A 21,635-nucleotide genomic window follows, 5' to 3' on the forward strand; every position below is an offset into this window, starting at 1 on the left:
ACTTCACTGTTTTTTCCTGTAGTAAGGGCAGACTAATGTTCTTCCACTAGCCTTTCTTCTGTGCATAGTAAAAAACTGAATGCATACCAGTCTTAATAATTAAAAGATGATATGCAGTTCCTAGAAGTTTTCCTTTGAAATGTACTGAGTGGAAAATTCGAGTTTAAAATACAAACCCCAGCTTGGCAAGTAAGGTTTGAAATGCTGGTGACTTACAGGGTCATCTACACAGGCATCTTGCAATTCTCAAGCTGTAGAACAACACAGAGAAATTTTATATTAGAATGGAAGGTTTTGTTGGGGTGGGAAGGAAGTTATTGTAAATTGATATTTTTAAAGTTTTAATGTTGCATCCTCGACATCTGGAGTATAACTATTTCCATTAGAATGTTGCTACTCTTCAAGATTTGAAATAACTAGAGAAAGTGTTCAATTGGGCCTTCTGTGGAGGGCTTTACAGAGATGGATTCAGGGGTGAGGGCACCCTTGGCTAATGGCTGCCACAAAGATCCCTATCCTTCTCCTCAGCCAAATGGTAATTTGCACTACAGAAGCTTTTCAGGTTGCTGTGTATTTGAGTGGGGGATGCCCCATGAGATGGAGAAGGCAGATGTTTCATAAAGTATGCTGATTTCAAGGAATGAAACCATTTTCTAGAACGACCCCAGATCATACAGGTTTCTCTCCTTGCATCCATTTGTCACCTGCATGGGCTGGCCCTGGAAGTTCCTCCCAGTTTAATGGGAACAAAGGTTGAGCACAGTCCTCCTGATTAACTGTGTGAAGTCAAGTGTTCCATGAATGAAACTCCAAACTCCGCTGAGCTGTGGGGATGGGTCCATTTGTGTTGTTTTTTATTTTGGGAAAGGTGGAAGGATGTGTGGGGAACTGTGGCAGTGGGATTTCTCTGCTGGAAGGGTTGTGGGGCTGTAGTGCCTCACAGCAGCTGGGTTGAGCCATCAGTAGATCCCAAAGGGTTTTCTGCAAGCAGGGATTGTACTCTTCTGGTGACTGCTCTCTTAGGAGACTGTGTGGAAGCTGAGTTTAGATCAAGAGTTGAAGCTTTTTTCTTCCTGTCTCTAGACTTTCCAGTGTAGGGAGGCTGACCAGTAGAGCTGTTCTGGACACTGGCACAATTTGGTTGTTCTAACATAATTCTGTAATTGTTCTGGACTACGTCACTTTTATTCTAATGTGTGTTATCCGCTTGGGAGAGTGATATTAGAACAGATGTCACCAGTCTCTCCCATTTGGTTCTTCCCTCATCCTTTCTCCAGCATGCACAGGCAAAGTCTAGAGTAGAAGGAGAAAAACAAATTATTTTTAAACATGTCTTTATATAAGTCATTATATTTAGGCACTGTTCAAAGCAGTATCATCCAAACCCAACTATTATGTTGAGTTGGCATGTAAGCAAATGATTAATGTGGTTCACCAGTGATTTCTGAAGCATTATTTCATATTTCTGTACTTATAAAGGGAACACTCTTCCCAACATGGCAGCAGATGAGACTGTCTAAGCCAGTGTAGACAGTCTGAATTATAGCACTTAATGGTATTCAGAAGTATATCACTTGTTGCATGTTTTTGTCATTAAAACTACTAAAATGCCAATCCACATCAAAGTGATCTATGGGCTATCAATCCAGTATTGGGTAACTTGAAAATAAGATACCCATTAAAATTTTTTGTAGTGCTGTAGTGATTATAGACAGAATCATGAGAGTTTTCACTGTCTCCTTGTGTCTTTCCCCAGCAGGAGTGTAAGAATCTCATCTGCCCTCCAGTTTTGACTGACGGACTTGCTTCCTTCAGTACTTAGATCTTGTTTGAGGGGAGGCTGAAAATATAGATTTCAGCTCAGTACAGATTTCATCCTTGAGAAGAACTTGGATTTCAGGGTTTGCAGCATTACAGAGGTGTCAAGACTGATGTACATGTTTAAGGGCATATCTAAGTAGATGAAAGCAAATAAAGCATGTGTGCACACACTTGACACTTCTGTAGCAGGCTGAGAAGTTTCCCATAAGTTCAGAGAATCTTGTATGTTCAGATTGATTGGTGCATGCAGTGACCACAGTTATGATACCTCTGCTTGATTTTCTTTCTCACTTTGTTCAACACTGCAAACTGGTATCTCATTCTTCTGTGTTGACATGAAAGATTAAATTACTGAGATGTTTTTCTTGTAAATAATTTCAGACTTGTGATTTCAGGCATTTTAAGGCATTGAAAGTAATATCAGCATTCTGTCTGCTGCAGCATGTTGAAACCAGGGCATAAGACTCTTAAAGATGTTTTAGTCTTATAATGATGTGTCTATAGGATCCTTCTTGTGGATAGGCATGCTGTATGTGTGTGTGCACAAATGAATACCTAAAACAATATCACTGCTGCTGAAAGTTAAATTGTTTGGATCTGATGAAGGTAGGCTACACCTATATATAGTTGAGAAGAGACTGTAAATTTATCGAGGTCTGTGTATGTAATAACTATTTATATATAAATACTTAAATGCTGTTTAAATGCTTGAAATCAGTTTTGATTAAAGATGAAGTAAATAACTGGAGAATCATGTTGCAACAAATTGTGGCTTCCCCTTAAATGTGTTCCTGAGGGTGATAGGAGGAGGAAACATCTGCTGTTTGGTCAGATGCTGTTAATGAGCTGCATACTTGACTTCATTCTGCCAGTATATTTCACCTTTGTATCTGTTTGGTTTCGTTTGAATATTGATGTGGGAGGAATTAATCAAGTGCCCTTGTTGTCTTACATGCATCTTACTTTGTAAAGACTTTGATTCAACTGATCTGTTGAGGGAAAAATATGGAGCTTGTAACTGGACTTATTTTCTGTGGCAGGGGAGAGAGGGCTCCCAAAATTTTGCCAAAATAAACATGGTAATGTGTGTAAGAGTGAGCGTGGAAGGTGGTGTGGAACTGACATCTTCTGGTCTTTCAGTTGATGGTTTAATTCTCTGGGGTGTCCCTGTGATTTATCCAGAATTGTATCTGAAGAATAGCAAAAAATGCATGGGTTGGGTTTTTCGTTCTCTTTTGTTTTTTAACTCCTTGTCCTTTTCTTTCTAGCCCTCCCAAGATGTTGTAAAACAAACTCTGCTAGTGGTTTGGTAGGACAAAATAGTTGGCAGAACACCCTTGCTCACTGTTGGCCAGTTGTCTTTTTTTCAGGGATTTCCAAGCTGTCTTACATGAAGCAAGAAATTTACTTTCAAGTTAGGCCACACACCAGCACCTGCTTAGGAGTGGAGATTCTGCTTGCAGGTCCTGAGAAGTTACTAAAACTGGCTCATGAATAAAACACAGTCCTGTTTGATGAAGGATCTTTCTTTTGGTACCTAAATGCTCTAGTGTGAAATTTGACATATTTTTACCACTGTTATGGTTTCTGGGCTGAAATATACTTTGGGGAAGGGGGGTTTGGATTTATTTTAATCTAGGAAGGGCTTTACTTAGGTTAGTAAAACTACAAACTACAAGATGATTTTTTTTTTCTGTTGACTTAATTCCAGGTGTAATAAAATAATCCATCCTGCCTTTGCAGATGGGCTGGGACACAAACAGGATGTGAGCATGGCAGGGCTTAGTCACGGTTGCTTAAGGTATCTGGTCCCTCAGTGATGAGCATGGGATGGGAACCTATGTAGATCAGAATCTTCCAGTAGCTCACAAGCAGTGAAAAATGGGGTGGAAAAGTGGCTTCTTACCAGGGCTATATGTGATGCAAGGTGACAGTGATGAGGATTTGTGTTGTAATTGAACAGAGCCATACATGAAGCTAAACTTCAGGGGTACAAGGATGAAAGGAGGAAGAGTGAGGCAATTCAGAAGGCTTCTGGATTCTCTGAAGTGTTCAAAATTAGGGAGAAAGCAGCTTTCTTGTGTGTCTGCCTGTGCACAGCCAGCAGAGCTCAGTTCCTACCTCAGTGTAGTAGCCCTTGATGCAATGTTGTAGTTGTGCCCAGGCAAGTGGAGTTCTGTCAATTTTCTTGGACCAGTTGCTTTTCTGAAGTGTGACCAAATTAATTGGCAGGTTGTTGTTTTGGGAGTTTCACAGAATCACAGTGTGTTTGAGATTGGAGCACCTCTGGAGCACCTCTGGAGCTGATCTGGTCCAGCCCCCTGCTCCATCGTGGCCATATAGGTTGCCTAGGACCAAATCTGGATGACTTCTGTTTTTCCAGTTGTGTGACAACTGCTCTATTGTTTTGTCCCAACAGAGAATGTAGTATTTGAAATTTGTTTCAACCTCAAAAGACCTGGCAACATGTACATGATGGCTTCAGGGATTGCTACATGCATAATGCCATTACGCTGCTTAATTTCAAATGTGTGGTAGTATTCCAGGAATCCCAAACACATCTAAAGCATGTGCTTGCTTCCCTGTACAGGGAGGGAAGAGGGAGATGGGGAGGACAGAAACCCAACTTGAGTGGCTTTACTGAGGTCTTACTGTGAGTCTCCAACATTCAAGACCAGAATTTCATCTCCCTTCACACAGTCTCTTGCTTTTTGCTCTTGTCAGACACTTCTTTCTTTTTATCACCAAGAAGATGATAGATAGATAGATAGATAGATAGATAGATAGATAGATAGATAGATAGATAGATAGATAGATAGAAAGAAAGAACGATAGATAGAACAGACCTGGGCTATGTCATCATCTTAGTTCTGCTAATTACCTGGTGAATGCAGTGATGAAGTATACTAATCTGAAAAATGTGAATTTTGAGCTTGCTGAATGTCTTGGAAAAGCTGACTTACATATAGGTTGCCATCTTGACTGTTGCAGTTTCCTGTTCTGCATTTTTGCCTGCTGCTGGTTTTACAGTCTGGCATATTTAATAACAGGCCCTTTATTATCCATGCTAGCTAGTGTCAGTGTTAAGTGCTTTCTCTTGGATGTAGTAGCCAAAGGAAAAGTCTTTGTCTTTATTAGCTTAAAACTTAGCCTAATGCAATTATAGTTTCTGTAATGTGTCATATTATATTTCATGTGGAAAATATTTTATAAATGCTCTTGGGTTAAAGCTCTGCAGTGTGTGGTATTTTTGGATAGATGGATATGAAGTTGCTCTTTTTTTTCCTGAGTTTGCTGTGTAGTTACTAGAGCAGAGGGCTCTAGTGTGTGTGGTGTTCTTGGATAGATGGATATGAAATTGCTCTTTTTTCCCCAACTTTGCTGTAGTTACAGAGCAGAAGGCAGTGGCAGTAGAGAAGGACTGAATTGCTTGCTGAGGTGTTTGGTTATTCAGAACCAGCCAAGGCAGGGCTCCTTGCTCTGGGGATGAGAGCAGGTTTTGCAAATCAGCTGAAGTACTCGTGTCTGAGTGTGAGCTCATCTTTGACCTGGATGTCACTTAAAATTTGAGGGTGGCAGCTCCCTGAGATGGAGAGAACTCTTAAGAGCCGGGTTTCTCTCAGTCCCAGGCATGAATTTCTTTGTGTAAGCTGCCTGGGTGACTTTGGTGCTCTGAGCTGATGCTGCAGAAGGTGTTTTTTGGTTGGTTCTGCCAAGTTAGGAGGGTGAACTGACTGGCAGGTAGAGGGGAAGTTGTGCTGCAGTACCAAGGCTGGCACAGGGGAGTCGAGGGAAACCTTTTCTCTGTGGGTGGGAGCGAGCCCTTGGGGCCTCTCATTGGCCTGTGGGCCTGTCACCTTGCTGGCCCAAGGCAGCTGCTGGAGGTAGCCAGGCAGTGCTGTAGCACTCCCAGATGAAGGCTTCCTTAAAGTGCTTGCCAAGGAAAGGTCTAATTTACGGGTTTTTTTTCCCAGATACTTATGTTGGTGGTTAGAGAGACTTGGCTGCCAGCAGTGACGTCAGCCACAAAGCCCCAGTGCAGCTGTATTGGCAGAAAAAGGACAGTGATTAATGGTGCAGTATCTTTTATGGGGGGTGAGGGAGGACTGATGGAGAGCAACACTTCAGCAAGCTTTCCTGGTCAAGTGTTGTTTTGCTAGTGTAAACTGCAAGCTGTCGTAGAGGTGTTTTTCTAGTTTAATGCAACTGCATGAGCAGAACACATCCAGTGCATGTCCTGTGTGAGACAGGACAAGTGTTTTCCCTCAGGAGGAAAAGAATGTCCAAGTTTAACTTCTTGGTAGTAGAAACTTTATTTTCCTCTTTAGAGGATGAAATAACTTGAAACAATTGGTGAACCGGGTACAGGTAGCAGCATTATCAAGAAATCAGAGAAAAGGCAAATACTAAATCCACTAAAAACCCTTGTGTAAAGGCAGATTGGTGTTACAAGAAATCACTGCCAGTGACGACAGCTGGAACACCTGAAGCTGATCTGTGCTGTGAGCCAGTGCAGTGTTTGTAGCTTTCCTGGGTTCTGCCCCACTGCATAAATCACTTTAAAATTTTTGGCTTTCGATCCACTTTTCTCAAAAGAAATTTAGAAAGCATTTGTTTTGGTGCTATATGATAAATGTGTTTAAAAGCCCTTACTCATTTTTGTTACTTGCATCTTTGTAGTAATTTCTTAACTTTAGGGAATTAGACTATCTACAGATTTAAAATACAAACTGTATTTCCCTAGTAGCAGGAGCTACTACTTTTCCTAGTGCTGGAACAAGGTACTCAACGAATTCCCTTGTAGCCTTCTGCTGTGCTGGGGAACTCTCCAGAACATGGGAATCTGACTGTAACATCTTTCTCATTTTTATCTCTGGTTTGGCTAGAGGCTTCTTTGCAGAAAGCATCAGCATAACTGGCATAGATGCTCCAGGGCTATTTACTGAAGTTGACTGGATAGCTGCTCCCTTTGCCATTCTCCCCACCAGTTTATCAGGAATGACTCTTGCTCATGGTCAGATCCAATACATCTCCTGTGGTGTGTGAACAGGGAGAAGTGGCAGTGCTGGTGGCAGGCTGCTTTGGCTCAAGTCTGATATTCCTGATTTTTTCTGTCACACCTTTGCCTACTTTCTTGCTTTCACTGATCTTGTACATGAGGACTCTCAATCTGCCAGGCCAGCCAGAAGTCAGGGTTGTTTGAGCCTAAAGGCTTCTTATTGTGGGAGCTGGGGAGTGCTGGTTTCAGCCCCAGAATTAAAGACATCTATGGAATAGCTAAAAGACAAGGAGTCTGAAATCTTTGTGTGTTCTTTGCTTGTAGCCTAGAAGTAAGTAGTCTTGGCAAGCAACTTTGGAACTTGGAGTTCTTCTGTCCATCCTCAGTACCAGGCCAGCTGTGACTATTTGTTCAGTAGCAGGCAGCAGTGGAAAATTTGGAAGTGTTATGGCTGTTTTAAGCTAGCCTGCTGCTGACCTTGCAGAGACAGGGTGTTTGGAAAATGCTGTGTTTTGGTGTCTCAGCTGTAAGAGACTTGCAGCTTTGCAAAACCTGACTTTTGAAACTTCAAACGGGTCTCAAAAAATTATGCTGGAGTGATTAATAGGTTGTCTTATTGCCAAATGCAGAATCATAAGGCTCTGTTAAGAAGAAAAGCTTGCAGATAAGGGAGGGGTACTGAGTAATTCTTTATGTGGCTTGGTTCCTCTTCCAAAAGTCATGAAAAGCTTACAGATAACCAGGGAGTCAGACAGATTACAGCCCTTTTCTCCTGTTATAAAACCTCAGTATTCCCAGTAAGCAGTGTAGGAGGATATCTCCCACTTCCTTTCAGGCTATGCTGTTCCCAACTGCTGCATTAACTATCAGCTCCTATCTGTGGGCTGAAGCCTTTGTACAGAACACTCCAAAGCCTTGATCTCAGGAATATGAGAAAACAGTTTGACGTGAGATTCTGCAGATGTTCTGGCACGGGGCTGTGACAGCTGCTTTTGCCTCATCCCACAGTTTTTTGGATCTTTCTTACTCCTCATGAATGTCTGCACCCTTGTTTTGCCCTTTTGGGAGGGGAAAGGTGTGTCTGTGACTTCTGGGTCTGTTTTTGGTGTAGACACACTCAGAGTTGTACCTCAGCTGCTGGTGAAGGCTGCAATCAACCCTTTATGTGTGTTTGTGGGTGAATTTTGAACTTTGTTAACCCAGATGTCCTTGACCTGGTCTCAAGAGGATCCCTGATTTGTACTTGCCTGTAAGTCATAAACTTTAAAGAGTTTAATTGTCTTGTGTGGAAGTTGAAGGGGCATCTATAAACACTATGATTTTCCATTTATAAGGGGTCTGTGACTTAGGATGGCTTGTTAAATACCTTGGAACTGCCAGGGAGTGTTTGCTGTGATGGGGTTGTGCAGCTGCTCCTCAGTGTCCTGAGGACCTGGAGCACACTGGCCTTTGTGTCATCTGAAGTCCAGTCCTGGTTTTCAGTGGGCCACTCGTGGCATGCAGTAATTAAATAATGTTTCATTGGACAGTGGAAGTCTGGCAAATATTGGTGTTTGTGTCTGAGTTGTATAAACTTGGCTTGGAAAGCTTTGTCATCTTTAAACACTTTCTCTGTCCAGAATGGTAGTTGTGAATTGCAGGGCACTTGGTGAAATTCAGCATGGACATTTTAAAGACATGAAGAACGTACAGTGTTTTAAAAGTTGTTTAAAGGCCAAAAAACTGCTCTTTAATTTTTACAGATAAGGCAAAACTGAGGAAAGCTGGAAGAATCCTTTAAAAAAGTAAAAAAACCATGCATCTCATGAAATGCACTGAAATGTCTTCAGCATTGGCAAACTGACTATTCTTATTTAAGGTGCATAGATGGTGGGTGGAGGACTAATTTGTGGAAAGATTTATTTAATTTAACAGCATTGCTTTTTTGGTTTAATTTTCACCAGTTTGTTCTGCTTTCCTGAGGCTTGACCCAATAACTAACTCTGTTATTGGTGAATAAGTAATTTTTCTTCTCAGTTTTTGTTATCTTTTGATTTGGTGAAGGATTCTGCTTTAAAGCTGGGGATCTCGAGCTGTAATTTAGCATCTTTACTTAATCTCTGATAAATGAGGTCTGGGTCACAGTCTTTAGAAGTGGTTTAATGCAGCTGATGTAACTGTATTGGTGCAGGCTCTTGGTGAAATGAATCATTTGTAGGAGTAGTGGCTTGCCTCAGCTGAGCATAACTGGAGTGCATTTGGTGGGGTTCTCCTCCTTAAAATATACCTTAAAATATACCCTGTTGGAGCACTGCTCTGGCTGGGGCTCACAAACCCCTTTTTAAATTCATGCAGTCTGTGCTAGACTGTCCTGTTCTCTGAAGACAAAACACATCTTGTATTTTATGAGCTTCACTCAAAAATTTTGATGCCTGAGTGGTGATGGACATTTTTCTTTCTTTTCTGTTTTAAAGGTTTTCCTTTATGCTGCAGATGTATGTTTTAACTGCCTAAAAAAACCCCTGAAAGTGACATGTCAGTAAATTTTCCGCATCTCACCTGTGAAGGAAGTTCCTCCCTCCCTGTGCTGATGAATTGGAGGGAAATGCTTTTTTCAGCTGATAAAAAGAAATAAAATTCCGTGCCCTTCCCAAAGGAGGAATTCAACAATTGGACAAGTGATGTGGGACCATGTGTTGGTTTGTAAAAGGATATAGTTTGTAAAGATGTTTCCTTTGATGCCTGTGATGAATATGGATGTGTTTCCCTTGGAGAGGGTTTTGATTAAATTATGCAATTAGAGCTGACCAGACAGATCTAAATATAGGAAGAGGTTTCAGTTATCCTGCCTTTGTGTGTATTAACACACCCACACAGATGTGTGTTTGTTATTGTTGTAAACAACACCTGTTTTCTAAAGACAGTTCAAAAAGTCAGGAAAGGGAATGGCCTTTGTGGAAAAAGGGAGTTACACAGGAGTTTTGTGATGAAAGGGGAAAAAAAATCTGTTTTCCCCAGATTTTTCACCTTTTAGAAAAGGTCTTCTAACTTACTTTGATAGGTGGGTGTTCACAAAGTCATAGCCAGTGCTGCAGACTGGTCTTAGAGGTTCTCCTGCATTTTTCAGGACTTGATCTGTGCCATCTAACAATTCTGACTGAGATCCTTGGCTGCTCCTGTACTTCTGAGTGCTCTTAGTGTCCTGGTGGGACAATGTGTGGAGTTTAAGTAAAACACAGCACAAATGAAATGGATAAACCTGCCCCAAAGATGCCCAGTGAAATACCCACTGTGATGGCTGCTAATTCATAATGTCTCTTGACAACTTATGTTTTTCTTTGTAAGGTCTTGTCATATTTTGAGGATTTCTTTAAGAGATCTTTAGGTCTCTTCCTGCATAGCATTTAGGGAAAAAAAACCCCACACCTTATGAACACTCTTCTGGCAAGTTTTGTGATTCACAGCCTTGTATTCATCATATAGGTTATTTTAGTGAAGTTCATATTTTGCAATCCCATCTGTGCCAGAGTTTTGACTGAATCATCAAGTTGCAGTTCCTTCCTGACCTTGGTTGAAGTACTAGGCTGCGGTTTTAGAGATAATCTTTGAAAGCACATCCGATTCAGTCCGGCTGCTCGCCGACACCAGAGGGGATTTGTGCACACCTGGGTGGATGTTTTGATCTATCCTACTTGTGCTAGCCCTGCTGTGCACCAGGCTTACCCAGCTTCCTGAACAGCTATCTTGGCAAACTTGGTTTTAGTTCTTTCCTGTAGTCTTGGCAATATAAAATATATAGAAAATAAGCAGGGCAAGGAGACCAGCAGGCGGTAAAGGAAGAGGTGGTGTTTTGTGACTTGGTGCAATCTCACATGCATCTGAATGCAAGAATGAGTAAAATTCAGCAGTGTGTTTCTCATCTCTGGTGAAAGAGGCAAGATTTGAGCATCTGGTGATCACTTAAGGGGCTGTATAGTGTTAGTGTTTTTTGTAAACATGGTGGAGATAAAACATATGAAGGGTATGGTGTTTAAATTTGTTTTTCAGGAGTATGGTTTTCAGTAGGTCAAAACAGTTGCAAAGGTGTTGGGAAAAACTGTTCTAAACCAGGACAAGGCCAGATCAAATTGTTGATGGATGTCTGTTAGAACTGGGAAAGAATCTTTGCCATGTTCTTTTCTCACAATGATATACTTGCTTAGAAAGACTGCTGTGCCATTTTAGTTACATTGTAACACAGGATTCGGTGTCTCAAGTGTATAGAAGCAGGTATTTTTTCTGGAGAAGCAGCAGCAAAGTTACCATAAGTCTGGCAAATCTGGCAAATCTAGTACCTTCAAATCCAGAAAACCCGTAAGAATTTGCTGTTGTCTTGCTCCTGCAATCATGATAGTTGAGACTTCAAGGACAAGGAGCAGTGCCTTGTTTGCCAGCAGCCAAGTGGGGAGGTGGGTGGAAGAAAAGCTGCAGTTCACTGTAGAAACTGGCCCAACACTGTGTTCTTGGTTTGAACTTTCAGGAGCACTGGGGAGGAACTGGCAGATCCCTAGTAGTGAAAGGTTATCCCTTCATGCTCTGGACTAACAGGGCAATGGGCTTTTTGGGTTTTTGTTGCCCTCCTCCCCTCCACTGGTAAATCCTACATTGTCCCTGCGGTTTCATTTTGCTCTCCCCATGCCTGCTGAACTAAAGGGTGTTTGTGGGTATCTGACAGGGTTTTCCCTGAGGGCTGTACAGTGATACATGGGAGATTTTCTTGGAAGGGCAGTGCCTCAGCCAAATAGCTCGAGGGATGGCTCAAGAGGAGTTCTGACAGAGTGGGTATTTTGGGCTGGAGCAGAGATTACTTCACAGAACAGGCTGCAGACACCCATCCTCCTGGCCCTTGCTGGGTCCAGGTCAGGAAAAACCCTGCCTACTCTGTTAGGTACGATGAGGTGTTTTCAACACCAGTGTCTTCCTCTTTCCTTGAATGATATGTTGTATATCAGAACACAGGATCGCATATTTCAGTGTTTTTTTGAATTCTTTGTGCCATGCCAAGAGAACATAAAACAGTTAATTTTTTTCCTTTTCCTTCTTGTCGTTTTCCAAAGCTACAAAGGAAGCTAATTCAGGTTGTCAGCTCTCTAATGAGTTCTACAGCACTCTGATGTGAAACGTGCTTTCTTTTTGCATGTGTGTTGTAATGTTACTGAGGTCTCTACCAGGTTTAGTGCATTTTTGCAAGCTGAGCAAGATCTGATCTTCTGCCTTAAGAAGGTGCAAAGAAAGAATTTGTTCACTAAAAGAAGGGTAATTCAGCAGAAGACTCTGGACTTTCCTGTTTCACAAATCACATTACTTGAAAAAATAAATTGAAACTTTTTGCTACTTGCTCCAAGAATAGGGAGCTAGATTAAGTTAGTGCACAATATGTTGTTACACATTCTAGCATTGCAGCTGCTTAGACTTCATGCCTTTTAGTAATACATGGAAACTGTATTTATTCCTGCTGGCATAAAGAGGCAGCTCCCTGCCTTCTATGCCAAAATCTGTTTGGGTTTGTTTCTTTTTTAAAAAAGGTCTAAATATTGTACTGATTACATGAGTTGCTGGAAATGTGTGTCTCTCAGAGAGGGTGAATGACTAAATATTTTTAAAGAAGCAAATTAAAATCTCTCTGCTTATTATTTCTGTATAGTGTTACTAAGTAATGGATGCTGGGAAGAGGTATGTTGACTAAGATAAATTGGATTTTTAAAATGTAGTCATAGACTAGACAGTTTTCACTATTAGCAATTATCCTCACCGTGGTTCCTGCCCATTTTTATGTCTAACTGTGCTAAGCATATATTAAAAATATTTAATAGGATCCTTTTTGCCTGCATCACTGAGCCTGTAATACAAATAATGAAATTAGTAGAAGAGTTAGAGTCATTTCTTGTTTGCCTGAAACTTGGGCTAGAAGTTGTTTTCCTCCCCCATCCACCCCTCTGGGAGAGGATCATCTAATTGTCCAAACCCTTTCTCCACCCAGCAAAAACAGTCATTTATGCAAAGTGGGACAGTTTCCTATGGGATCTCCTGTGGGAATTTGAAAGCACTCTCATTGAATATTTTAATGTCTGCTTCATATTGCTGATGGAGTAACTATCTTTTCTTTGAGGGCCAGAAAAATAGGACTTCACTCTTAGGCATTTTGCCTAAATATGTTTGTTTAAATACAAGGCTGGCTGGACAGATATATATAGAAATAAAATGCTCACTTATTTTTTTATAGGCTGCATACAGATTTGTGCGTTACTCCAAAAATTACAAAAAAAGACAACAGCAGTGAAGGAAGACAAATAAAACAACATCAGGATTTGAAAGGAGTTTGTTGATTCCAACACATCCATCAGCAGACAGAACACATAGTAAAAAGTGCATGGGTTTGGAAGTGTAGAGAGTGTCTGACAAGTGGGTAACAACTCAATTTCCTTTAAACCGATGCCAGATGCCTTTTGGAGAGTGCTCTGTTGTTTGGCCCAGGTTTCTGTTTCATCCCTACCTTGTGAATAAACAGACCCTTCCAGGGCTGGTGGTCACTTAGCTGCTGGAAATACTAACTCCCACTTTCCCAGAAGGGCACGTGGATTTGGGGAACAAACACACAGACTATGTCATCTGCTGATTCGTGGTTTAATCTTTATTTTGCACTTCCAGCTGATAAGACCACTTTGTGCAGAAGTAATACAGGAAATGATGCAGTGCAGAAACCAAGAGTGGCAGAAAGGGAAATGGAATGTACTGGCAAGGGCTCAGCCCTGCAGACAAGCTCTCTGCTTCTTGGAAACAAAAATCTCCACATACATTGTGGTTTGGGTTTTATTTGTTTGGTTTTGTTGTTGTTTTTTTTTTTTTCTTTGTCTGTTTGTTTGTTTTCTGGTTTTTTTAGCTTAATATTGGTTTTGGAGCTTAGAGAAACTAGTGTACAGCAGCTGTGGGTTTTGTCCCCCTTCCCTTATCTTGCTGCTTGTTCAGGGCTTGGGGTGTGCTTAGGCTCTGTTCTGGAGGCAGGATTTGGGCAGGAATCCCTGGCTGGAGGCTGGTGCCCAGCTGGGTCCTGCTGAGCTGCATTATTCCCAAGCTCACCTCCGAGCACTCTGCCTAATGCTGTTCCTCCTGCTCCCAGCAGCTGTTGCCACAGAGGTGCCACCATAGCTTTGATGGTGAGGGTGAAACTTGTTTTGGGGTGCATGATTGTGGGAGTGGAATATGTGTGTGCTTCAGGATTTGATCCAAAGACTTCAGAGAATCTGTTCCTTTGGTCCAACTGCTTGGGGCTGCATCCGAGAGTCGTCTTAGTCTGTGCAGAGCCCGTGTGCTAGCCCGTGTTAGGGCTGGATTTTCAGGCACTGATATCAACACACAGGCTTAACAGACAGGACTTTTCCTTTTTCACAGCAAGTAGCTGGGTGAAAAATGGGTCAGGCCTGGGTAGAACCACATCTGCAAACATTATCAATGTTGAATGAAGCTCGGGTCGAAATGTAGACTTTGTACTTCCTCCTTTATTAGAGCTTCAACTCAAGCCTTTTAAATCTCTTCTGTTTAATTCAGATGGAAGTGAAGGAGAAAGCTTTACTTGATAAACTACTGGAACTTGTAACTTTTGTGTGTGGAACTTGTATATTTTGTTTGAAAAGCACAGGAAAAAAGAGACATAGAATATTGATTGAGATACAGACTATATATGAATTGGGAATAACTCAGTTACAAACATTTAAAGCACATGCACTGGGGTTCTGGTAATTCAGTTCCTAAATTAGCACAGCATTTTAATAGAGCACTTTACAGTGCATGTAAGGATAAAGTATACCTGGAGTACAGTCAGTGACAGTAATGGAGTTTCAGTTCATTTAACAGTATAGCACATGCCCATGTAACAAAACAAATTCTTAAATTTGCCCCAGGCTCATGCAAATCTTCCCTTGCATGGACATTATTATTTCAAATTCACTTCTTAGCATAAAAGGAATGTACCAGTTTGAAGTGTAGGTAGATGTGGCCTGTGTCTTAGTCCATAATCATTATTCCCATAAATGTAGTTTCTGCAGTCAGCCTAGTAAAACTGAACCTCTGCAGTTAGGTAACTGTTCTAGTGACAAGTTAATTTGAATAAAGTAGATGGTTTTCAGCTTAAAATTTTTCAAATATAGTGGTATACTATGAAACCATTGCAGTGTATGACAGTCAAGAGTGTAAGTGTGCCATAGCATTTGCAGTTTTCAGGTCTACAATCTTTTCTTGGTATAGCTGTGAAATCCTTTCTGACATGGGTGTGCTGACACCTTCTATTCTCTGTGTGTATAGATTGCTGGTTGGTTGGGTGTTTTTTGTGTTGTTCTGATGGCAACAAAAACATTCATATCCTTTTCCCCTTCCCCCTTCCTCTGCAACCTGTTGGTATCCAGTCCAGGATATGTTTCCTGTCTTGTCTGTCTATTTGAAAATCAATGGTATGGTGCTCTTTGTCTCATTTTCCACCCCCTGCCAGTCCTGGGTCTCTTCTGTTTCCCTTGCCAGAGCCTTTTGCCTGCTCCCATCCTGGACAAGGACAAAACACTGTTGGGACTCCTGCAGATGTGGCATTCCTCCCCCTCTTGACCCATCTCTTCAGTCCCATTCCTTGTCTCCCAGCTTGAGAACTACTCTGCTGTCTAAAATGCTCTTATCTGGACTTCCCTGTCCTTCCCACCCCTTCATGAGTCCTTGAGTATATCAGGCAGACATTGCAGCACGAAGGGTCAGTGGATAATCAGTGAAGTTCATGATAGCTTTCCCTTATGGGCTGCTCAGGAGCTCTCAGGGCTCTTGGGTGGGGTGGGCAGATGCAGTTTTCTTTTAATGTGAGTGAATGAGGGATAAGATATTTCTTTATTTTTTTTTCTTTTGTTTTTTCTTTGTTCCTCAAAGTAGGTAAAACTGAACTGGTTTGTCTTTTTTTTTTTTTTTCAGATTGAGTTATGCTCAGGCCTAGTGCAGTGATTTTTGAACTTCATGCCTGGCAGTTTTGGAGAGAGCTGGGCAGCACATTGCTGTTGAGGCATATTGCTTCCAGCTGCTCTCTGAAATAAATAATAAAAAGAGCACTAGTGATCCTGCACTGTTTCCTTGGGATGTTTTGCTGGTTAAGGTTGCAATAGCTGACAGGCAGATTGTAGCACCCCCCACACTTAATAGTGAAAAATTTAAACTGAGGGACTGTTTTAGGCTAGATTTTACATTTCTAATATAGGGATGTACTGGGTTCAGCTGGAGGTCCTGCTGCTTAAATTTTCATCAGATGTTCCTTGTGTCCAGTCCTGGAGGTTGTCAGCATTTGTTGTTGTTTTGTTGTTGGTTGTTTTTTGATCACACCACTCTTCTGGGTTGAGGTGGGGGATATTTTTAACTGCTAAAGGTAAAATCCTTTTTTTTTCCTCTTTCTGATACTCTCCTTTAGGTTGTCAACCAGAAGGATTTAGAATAATGGGAAGGTTGTGACCATCAAGGGGGGATGTCAGCGCTGCCTTCCTGGGATTGGAGGATCAAAAAGGAGAAAGGACCAGAACTGTTTGATCCAGGCTGCTTTTGACTACTGCCTCAATCTGCTGTACCCTGGTGGTGGTGGAAGAACAGGGCAGTGGTTCCTGCCTGGTTCTGTGGTGTCACCACAGCAGGGTCACCATGAATGTAACAAGCTTATTCTCCTTCACCAGCCCCGCAGTGAAGAGGCTGTTGGGGTGGAAGCAAGGGGACGAAGAAGAGAAGTGGGCAGAGAAAGCTGTTGACGCATTAGTGAAAAAACTGAAGAAGAAGAAAGGTGCTATGGAGGAGCTGGAGAAAGCCCTGAGCTGTCCTGGCCAGCCCAGCAACTGTGTGACAATCCCTCGTTCCCTGGATGGCCGGCTCCAGGTGTCGCACCGGAAGGGGCTCCCGCACGTCATCTACTGCCGAGTGTGGCGCTGGCCCGACCTGCAGAGCCACCACGAACTGAAACCTCTGGAATGCTGTGAGTTCCCCTTTGGGTCAAAGCAGAAGGAGGTTTGCATCAATCCCTACCACTACAAGCGGGTGGAAAGTCCTGGTAGGTTCTTCCTTGTTTGTACCTTTACACCTTATCTGAGCAATGCAAAGTGTGGCAATTAATTATGTGACTCATCGGCTTAAATAAGCAAAAGTGGCTGTTTGCACATGTCAGATTCTTCCTCTGCAGTTTATCTGGATGTAAGCATTAATTAGCAGTTCTTCCTTTCACAGGGGCGAATGCTGCACTTGTGCAAATGTTTTAGCACTACACAGAGGTAGTCTTAGTGTATGTCTCAGGCTGCTGGGCCTGGTATCATCTGGGAATGTTGGTATCCACTGTCCCTCAGTTAACTTGTTGTTTACTCAACTGTGCAGATCTGTGATTTTGTATGAGGCATTGCAGGCTAACATAAAGGATTTATTTGCATTATCTGTGCTTGAAAACCATTCTGACACACAGCAATAGTAATACTGCTAGTATTAGTAGTTGTAGTAGTATTTTCAAATTATTATTTCACTTTATCACTTCAGTTTCTTCAGAAAATAATATTGTTTATAGTGTCTCTAACAGCTGTTGCCTTTTAAAAAGATTCTGAGTTTAGACAGCAGGTTATAATCCCCTCATTTTGAACTTTGATAGCACTGTTTGATTATATGTGAAATTCTACTGCCAGCTGTTCTGCAAGCACAGGTTTCTTACCTGTTACCCACTGCCTCACTTTTTTTCTTTAAGTGCGTTCCATTATCTGTCCAGTCTCCTCTTCAAGGACCAAGCTCTTTTTGATAACTCCGTGCAAGTTTATTATCAGGGAATACTTGCAGGGACCAAGATGAGCTGTGCTTGGATGTGTCATCACTAGTCTCCAGCTGTTTGTGAGGGTGTACAGCTGCAGAAATGCACTGCAGGCATGGGTGGACTTCCCTGGTTTAAGCGTGGGAAGTCCATCAGTGTTGGCCATTTCACAAACTCTGCAGCTGTCTGTAGAGTGCCAAGGATACACAGAACCATGATGGAAATGAGGTTGTTGCAAGATTGTTTTGCTGTGGATGGAAATTGCATTTGTCTTAGATCTGCAATGCACAGTGCATATCTTGATGTTAAATATTTCCCTTTGCTGTGTTAGTATTAACTTGGAAATAATGTGAATGGCAGATGCAATACCCATAATGTATGTATTTACACAGCAGCAGCTTGAACAAAGAAACTCAGCTCTGGAAAAACAGTTCTGAAAAAATTAAAAAAAAATCTCAGCAATTTCATGTTAAGTACAAGAGGGATAATAAAATAGTCATGTACTTCTACTGCTAGTTGTGTGCACGTCTGGCTTGGTTGCTTGCATTCAGTGTTCCAAAATACTGAAAATGAAGATTCCTGAAACACCTCTCTTTCTGTCAGACTGAGCAACAGTGGGGCTCTTACTGTAATGCCAGATTTCATGTTCTAACTAATTTTGCTTTAGTACTGAAAGCAACTACTGAGTTTGAGAACATTCTCATATGGACCATTCATGTCACATTTAAAACCAGGTGTTTGTAAATATCCTGTCACTTCACAGAATCACTTAGTTTGGAAAAGACATCTGAGATCGTTGAGTCCAATCTTTGACCAGACACGACCATGTCAACCAGACCATGGCACTGAGTGCACATCCAGTCTTTTCTTAAACACCTTCAGCTCCCTAAGCAGCTCATTCCTACATCTGGTCATCCTTTATGTGAAGGAATTCTTCCTAACATCCGACCTAAACCTCCTCTGGTGCAGCTGGGGACTCTGTCCATATTCTGTGTTCACTTCAATGAGTTATGCAAGAGAGAATAAAACTTTCAAAAGATGTCTAACTAAAATGTACATTTCTGGCTGGGTATGTAATGTAGGAGGGGTTTGTGTTTGGTCAGACACAGATTGTTTTGAGCGGTGCTGCATGGAGCTGAGTGGGAAAACAGCTTTTGGAAACAGGGGGTAGCTGAACTCCCATTTGGCTTGAAGAGCTGTGCTCCATAACTTCTGACTTCTTTTTTCCTGTCCCTTTCTTGTTCTTGCTGTCCTCCAAACATGATCTTTATCTTCATTTCGTGACTGTCACTCCCAAATTCTGCTAACCATTTTTTCCCATTTTTGCCAGGATATTAAAACACCATTATTGTCACTTTGAGATTAATGGGTAGTGTGAATTCATGCATGAGTCACCACTTACAGCAATCTATGGACTCAAGCAGATATCGAGGTTTGTGTTTCCCAGAAGGCTTAGACATGTGTTTTCCCTTGACAAAGCAGAATTGGAAACTCACATTGTGTATGATACATATTTTGTGTGCAAGGTACATCTTGAAGCTCTGCTTGACAGTGTGGTCTCTGTGTTTAACTGTTTTGTGCAGAACCAGTTACTGGAGATCTGAAGGGTATTATCCATACTCGGGATGGCATCTATCCCTTCATTGTTGTGTGATTTGTTTCTGTGTTGTGCAAGGTTTGAGGAATGGATTAGTGGTAAATCCTCAAATATGTAAAGTAAGGTAGTGCTCTTTGTTGGGAAGTCAGTGCTGTGGATAAATCTCAGTTTCCACAGTGCTCGAGGCATGAATTGATTTTCTACCTTGACACCTTATTCCATCCTGAATAGAAGATAAGCTTGGAAAGCATGAGAACTGTCATTCTGTGGTGTGTCTGCCAGCTACAAAGCTACACCTGAACCCAAGTGAGATTTTTCTGTTAGCCAGCCTTGATAGGAGCAGGTTGTAAACAGTGGGAGGAGGCAGAAATCTGTCAGCAGCCTCAAAGAGGGAATCTCCAGTGCCCCTGCACAGGAGGGGAGTGTGGCACCTGGCAGGCACATGGGTGTGACATGATAGCACCCTGCTCATGTCTGACCTGACCAGGAGGCTCTGGACGGCACAGGGGCCTGTCTGTTCCTGTGGTGTGTCAAACAAGAAAACTAAACTCACAGAAAGCTGCTTTTTGGCACAGTTAACTTGGCAAGCTCAGTGCTCTCAGCTCACTCACATAGAGCCACATGGGGGCACAGCAGCGTGGGGACCCAGGGTGGAGGTGAGGAAGGGTGGCCCTCCTGTGACACTGTGACTCTTCCAGCTTGGAAGCAGGGAGCTGATGGAGCTGTGCTCCATGGTAGGGTGCATGGGCTGCTCCAGCTCCTTGTGTTGTGCCAGCCCACAGTTCCCTTGTGCTGAACAGATCACAGGCACTTGTCCTCTCCCTGCTGTGTTATCTTCCAGGCTGATCAGCAGCACAGGGGCTTTGTTCTGGCTTCAGGAACATCTGTCCCAACACAGCCCTGTGGAGGACATCTGGGAAGGAGTGCAGGTGGAGGGATGTGAGAGGAGAAAGTAGAGACTTGTTGCTCGGGGTAAGAATGCAGCCTTGCACTTTGAGTGCCAGGGGGAAATATCTCCTCGAGATGGGTTAAAGTGGCTCAGTGCTGCTGTTCCCTAGTCTGTTGTGTGCAGAATTATTTCTGGAGCAGGGTAGTTAATGGCTGTCAGATTTCTCCTTTGGCAAGGCAAAGCTTTTAATTAAGGAGGGCAAGGTCTGAATTTGATGCCTCTTAAAAATTGGCACATTGAGCTGAACTGGTGTGCTTGTTTGGCTGAATCTGCTGCTTCTCCTCAGGTTTATTTTTTGGTTTAGAGATACCTGTTGGGATTATCCTTAACTATGATCAAGACTTGCTGAATAATTAGGTGTACTGCATACACAGAGGCTGGGAGGAAAAACCTGACACAATGTTTCTCATCCCTCTGAAAATGCCACAAATGACCTCTCAGGATTTGATGGAGAATGTGTCCCTCCTGAGACACTTCCTTCCAGTCTCTTATTCCTCAGGTTTCTGTGGTGATACAGCCTCTGCTGCCTCTGTCCTCAGTTATGGCAATGGGACCAGATGAAAGCTCTCATCCAGGATTTTAGGGGAAAAAAAGGGCCTGGATCCTGTTTGCTCTAACAGCAAAACAAAAGGAGTGGAATAGAGAACAGGGAGGATGAAGAGGTGCCTAAATTGCCACTGCTATTAAAAATAATAATAATAAGTCACACCTCTAATGTGGCTTTAGGGGAGGAGGTTGAGTTCTTTTGCCTTAGCTAAAGGGGAAGGAAGGAAGATGAAGAAACTGAATATTTAATTTTCTTAAAGTGCTGGTGAACACTAGCTCTCCTCCATTCTGATGCAGATTTGTGTTTGCCTCTGCTGTGTTTGCCCCATCATCGTGCTAAGTTCTGACTTTATAATATGTTACAAAGGAGGCAAAAGAGAAATTAACTTTGTTTTCGGGTTTAATGTGTGGAAGTGGTTGAAGGTCCAGTGTTTCTGTAGATGGCTATCCCCCATTTTTTTGCAATTACCAATAAAACATAAATAAAAAGGGCTGAATGGTTTTCCTTTGTTAAGTTTCTCTTCTTCAGAGAGCTGGCTTTACAAAGCTGATGGTGCCAATGTTCCAGCCAAACTGGGGGCAAGCAGTGGTGGCTTTTTGGTGATGCAGACAAATGGAGTCTCATAACAGTTGAATTTTCACAGCTGAAAACTGTGGTGTTCCTTTCAGTTATAACCATGAATTCAAAGTGTGTTTCTGCTTCAGCAAGCTTGTTGCTGGCCAGAAACATTTTACCTGTATGTGCAGCTGCTTTTTGCCCCAAGAGCAGGCCAGGTCCCCGGGCTCTGAGTAGAGTGCTAGGTGTGTCATGATGGTTTGCTCTTGGTGTGACTCTCTGCCCATGACTTTAACATGATTATTTTCATACTTGTCTTTGATCTCCTCTGCTTTTGCTCTCAGGCTCTGAAAGGCAACA

At 42.2% G+C, this 21,635-nt stretch overlaps 1 protein-coding gene across 2 annotated transcripts in view; it reads left to right on the forward strand.

Annotated features, from left to right (window-relative positions):
• SMAD1 (SMAD family member 1) overlaps nucleotides 1-21,635 on the forward strand; it is a 43,862-nt gene that overhangs the window by 4,098 nt on the left and 18,129 nt on the right. For both annotated transcript variants that reach the window (XM_058024138.1, XM_058024139.1), the window contains exon 2: nucleotides 16,269-16,892. In XM_058024138.1, coding sequence (XP_057880121.1) covers nucleotides 16,493-16,892 — 400 coding nt within the window. In that variant the 5' untranslated portion in view covers nucleotides 16,269-16,492. The remainder of the gene's footprint in view (nucleotides 1-16,268; nucleotides 16,893-21,635) is intronic.

Source organism: Melospiza georgiana, chromosome 5, assembly GCF_028018845.1.
Source record: "Melospiza georgiana isolate bMelGeo1 chromosome 5, bMelGeo1.pri, whole genome shotgun sequence".
NCBI classification, from domain to species: Eukaryota; Metazoa; Chordata; class Aves; order Passeriformes; family Passerellidae; genus Melospiza; species Melospiza georgiana.